The 4632-nt window shown below is 42.6% G+C and overlaps 1 protein-coding gene across 1 annotated transcript; it reads right to left on the reverse strand.

Annotated features, from left to right (window-relative positions):
- Positions 1-974: 974 nt before the first annotated feature.
- Positions 975-1738, reverse strand: LOC136505282 (thaumatin-like pathogenesis-related protein 4). Its single transcript, XM_066500434.1, has one exon. It carries the CDS (start codon positions 1713-1715, stop codon positions 1188-1190), a length of 528 nt encoding a protein of 175 aa, XP_066356531.1. The 5' UTR covers positions 1716-1738; the 3' UTR covers positions 975-1187.
- Between the last annotated feature and the right edge of the window lie 2894 nt (positions 1739-4632).

Genomic DNA, 4632 nt, shown 5'->3' on the forward strand with positions numbered 1-4632 from the left:
ATGCTGCATAATTTATCATCCTGAAGTATTAATATACTTTAAATGAATTTCCATTATTGTATTTGGTATGTGGTTCACTAAGATAATATTTTGTTCATGCATGTATTCTAGGTCTAAATGGTGGCATAGTAGTGAGAAATAAAATTAAACAACCATAATGTATGCCTTCTACCACTATTGGTACGTAAAAGAACATTCTCAAATTAAACATATATCTACAACTTTGTAGTTGGTGAATTTTTATTCTAAAATCATTTAGGGTCCTAAAAATATGATTTAATTTTTTTAAATTAAAAATTTTGAACTTTTCAAAAGACCTTGGTGGAGAGATGCCCTACACTAAAGTTGTAGTGCTCGATGAGATAAAAAAGTTTGTAGTTAAGATCATTTATGAATCAAAATAGTTAATACAAGATCCATAGATCACCTCATCCGCATAGAGATATTAAATCTCCTCATAATTTGTAGGCTTGGTCTCATCCCCTTTTACCTTATACCGTGTTGGACCATGCAACACCTAATTTCCTTCCTCTTGTCCTCCAACTCATAGATCACCTTTTAATCTTGAAGCATTGGTCCATGATTTGTATCCATATGAAGATGAATAAATTGTTGCACAAATTCTTCTCCTTTGCTCATGGAGTGCTCTTACTTGGGTCTATAAACTCTCCCTCTTTGGCATCTAGCTAGCAGTGAAAATGGACTCTCAAGAGTGAAAACATTAGAGCAATTGGAGAGAGTCTCGTATGGACCATGATACAACTTGAAGTGTTAGTACTTTCAGCAATAACTGTAGATCATACCCATGGAACTCAAGTAATATAGATTAAACTCCCCCTGGATGCACGAGGCAGTACCCACACCATTATTATGGAGTTTAAGCCATATTATGTCGGGAGTTAGCTGATGAACAAACATAACAATTATCAAAGAAAAGAAATCAGGAAGCTCATGGCACACATAGAATATCCACATCAGTATTTGCCGAAAACATGTATATATTAAGAAGGTTCTTCATAGCCAAGTACAAACACGGAACATGTGTGTGATAATATCCGTATACATGCACACATGGACGATTTATTATATATCTTATTATTTATTATCAAATTATTCTTCTAGATTTTCCATTAATACTTATGCACTGTCTGTTGCGTGGCGCTGTGACGTGATCACCATCTGCCGCTTCACGGGCAGAAGGTCACCTGGTAGTTGCTGTTGGCGCTGCATGAATGGGTCTTGGTATCATCGGTCGGATACTGGTACGCGTCGGGGCAGCTTGGGTACGTGCACACCAGCCCAACGCCGGTGCTGCAGGAGAAGGCCATTGGCTGGTTGTAGCCATCAACAACCGAGATGTCGTAGTAATCCTGCGGGTTGCCAGTGCCACCGATGGTGTACTCGGCCAGCGTTGCCGGCGGCTGTCCGGAGAGCGTGCAGGAGAGCGCACCAGCGCAGTCGCCGCTGTCGCAGTGGCCGCTTCCACCGTTGAAGGAACAGCCGGTGCGGCCCCAGAACCTGCCGCTGGTGCCGGCGGGCACGTTGACGGTCCATGTCTGGCCTGGGTCCAGCTGCGTGCCCCCGCCGACAGGGATGCCTGCCGGCCACACTGTGTAACCACAATTGTTCTTTATGGTGAAGGTGGCTGCGCTTGCACCGGCAGTGAAGGCGACGAGGAGGAAGAGGACCGAGGACACGCGAGTAGTGGACGCCATTGATAACGAGTGAGCGACTAAGAGCTATATGAAGCTTGGGTTGAGTTGGGAGGCAGGGGCATGCATTTATAGGCGTTCAGGGTGGACTAGTCAATTTATGCTTTGAGACATCTAGATGAAAACTTCTTTGGTCGCATAGGTGTGCAGTGTAATCCAATTGGTCAAAGCAAAAGGCAAAACTGTTACTCCATGGAATGAAGAAACTTCTTTCCCACTCTGAAGAACTTAAGATTTGAAGCTTTTGTTTATCTTCGTAGAGATTTTCTGCTTAATTAGTGGTGTTTTCCTGATTGTACGTTTCTTAGATGCATCAGTTTCCTTTATTTTGTTTCCTGCATTCGTCCTCTCCGTAAAGATCGACAGGGATTTTCCAGTTCCTGTGCAGTTATATTTTTATTATCAGCAACAAAAATTCAGGCGGCCTACATGGTGTGCCATAGTTTATTTCAAAAGGAAAACTCAATATCGGTGGTGATATTGCAATTTCTGAAAACACGACGATCATTACAGGATTGAACTTGCTAGAAATAGTTCAATGTTAAGTTACCTCACTGAAAAGATTGAATTAAGGAAGGACGTTTATATGTTTGTATCATAGCCACACTATTTGACATCAGGAACAACCAGCACTAAATATATGACCATAAGGAGTAAATTGCAGCCACACTACACAAACTTGCGGAAGGTGGGTGCAAATTAGTCCAACATCTTGTAAATTGTGTACAACTTGACAAGTGAATGAAAATTAGACCAACATCTTCTGAATTACCTGATTGGGTGCAAGAATATGGCAAATCGGTGTGCATATGACTACTACAAAAAGCATTTCTAGGGGCAGCTGGTAACCCTTTGTAGGGGCGGTTTGCACAGCCGCCCCTACGCAAGGGTCTCTACAAATCATGCATTTCTAGGGGCGGTTCCCAGGCCGCCCCTACAAATCGATTTGTAGGGGCGGCTGTAGTACCAGCCGCCCCTACAAACAGGTATTTGTAGGGGCGGTTCAATATAGAACCGCCCCTACAGTACGTTTTCCCGCAAAAAAAAAAATCAAATTTACAATTCAAAATCGCGTTGCCGAACGTTCCACGATCAACGTTCCGAACCGCGTTCGCGTTGCCGAATGCCCCGCGACCAACGTTCCGAACCGCGTTCGCGTTGCCGAATGCCCCGCGACCAGCATTCGCGTTGCCGAACGCCCCGCGACCGCGACTACAAGCACAAGAGTATTCTATAAACTACAATTACAAGTCCAATTCACAAGAATATATACAATCCATCATTAAATATACAAATTCCATACACATTTTATCAACGTCCTAGAGCTAGCCTTTCAGTCTCACGAAGGTGTTGGTACTGAGGATTTGTACCTAACTCTGACTCTCGGTCATGGTAGGCGCCTCTGACGTGTACAATCTGGTCCAATATGAAGTTGCAAAGGTCGCCGACGAGCTCTAAGAGTTGGTCATCCTTGTATGGGTCTCTTTTCATTCCTTTCTCTTCTCTCCACTACAAGAGAATAAGTTTCGGTTTAGTATTTCATACCATTTACGAAGTTTTTATACTACAGGTGAAGAGGTTCAAACTTACCCTTAAGGAGTGTCTCCTGTAGGCACCGGTGTTACTCATTATAGAACATATATAGTATCCACAATGTACACTCCCAGGGTTCTGCTTGGGGCACTGTGTGTTTTGCATATGAAAATGTTAAGTAATGCTTTTGACAGCCATGTAATGGAGTACTGAAGAAGTAAGTTACACTTACCGCACATAGTGTTTTTATAGCCAGCTTTTCCTTCCTTGCTGGATCATGCCTTCCACGATGATTAGTGACATAGAACCTAAATGCCCTGTTCGAATTATTTTAGCAAATACAACTTGTTAGTATCCAAAAGTGAACGTTACAAGTATGTATATAAACATATAAGCTAATGAGGATTGTCGATATGTATACGTCTTAAGAATCAATATGAAGTCTTTGTATGTCACCGTGTCCTTATCTAATGAATCAAAGACCCATGCCATGCTCCTCCCGACATTGATGGCTATACAAATCCAGTGGTTGCTGCATGGATTTAATTATAAAACTAGATAAGCTCTTTTGCATCGAATAAAATATATCGAACAAAGCTTTAAGTATAGAGTTGAGCTTACTCGAAGTTGTATGGTAGCCATATAGTAGAGTGTTGTTGGAGATTTTTGAAAGCCAGGGCAATGTATGTCGTAACCTTAAGGGACTCTTCCCTTAGTTTCGCCGTACGGATGTGCTCTTTCTCCCGAAGAGTCTTTGCAGCAGCTAGCTCTTTGGCATCAAGTGTCCACCGTTTAGGGTAATTGAAATTTGTTTGGGCTATAGCTTGAGGGTCCACATACCCGACTTTCACACTTGGCATTTGTTTGACAATGTGCACTTGCATTCTACAAATCACGGCGTGGGTTAGTTACAACAAAATTCAAAGATTACATTCATATCATATCGAGAGGACAAGGACTTATAGGCACCACGTGCGAATTAGATTCATCTCCATTTCTCCCAGGTGAAAGCATGTTTGCATGTCATTGAAGTCAAAGACAATTTTCCTGGCTGGGCTTCCAAATGTGCCGGTGGGAAAGCATGCTTGTATGATATTTATGCTCGTTGGGAGAACACGCAAGTACCAATCATGGAACCTTCTCATTCCAAGTGGTAGGCGCTGGATGTCCCGGTTTGGTAGGAAGGGCTTGCCTCTTTCATATGTTTTCGGGCAATCCTTTGACCATTTGATGGCATCAACATTTGGATACTGCTTTGCAATTTGGTGGAGTTTGCTAGTGATGGCCTCCTCAGAATCCCGTGATGGGACTTTTTTAACATGGTTCTCAGGCTTCAACTGGTCATGGGAATACCACTTGGACACCGACGAGATATCTTTGATCGGAA

This window comes from Miscanthus floridulus, chromosome 14 (genome assembly GCF_019320115.1).
Source record: "Miscanthus floridulus cultivar M001 chromosome 14, ASM1932011v1, whole genome shotgun sequence".
Taxonomy (NCBI): domain Eukaryota; kingdom Viridiplantae; phylum Streptophyta; class Magnoliopsida; order Poales; family Poaceae; genus Miscanthus; species Miscanthus floridulus.

Coding starts and splice junctions, on each gene's coding strand:
- LOC136505282 (XM_066500434.1), bottom strand. CDS start 1,715: ATGGCGTCCACTACTCGCGTGTCCTCGGTCCTCTTCCTCCTCGTCGCC.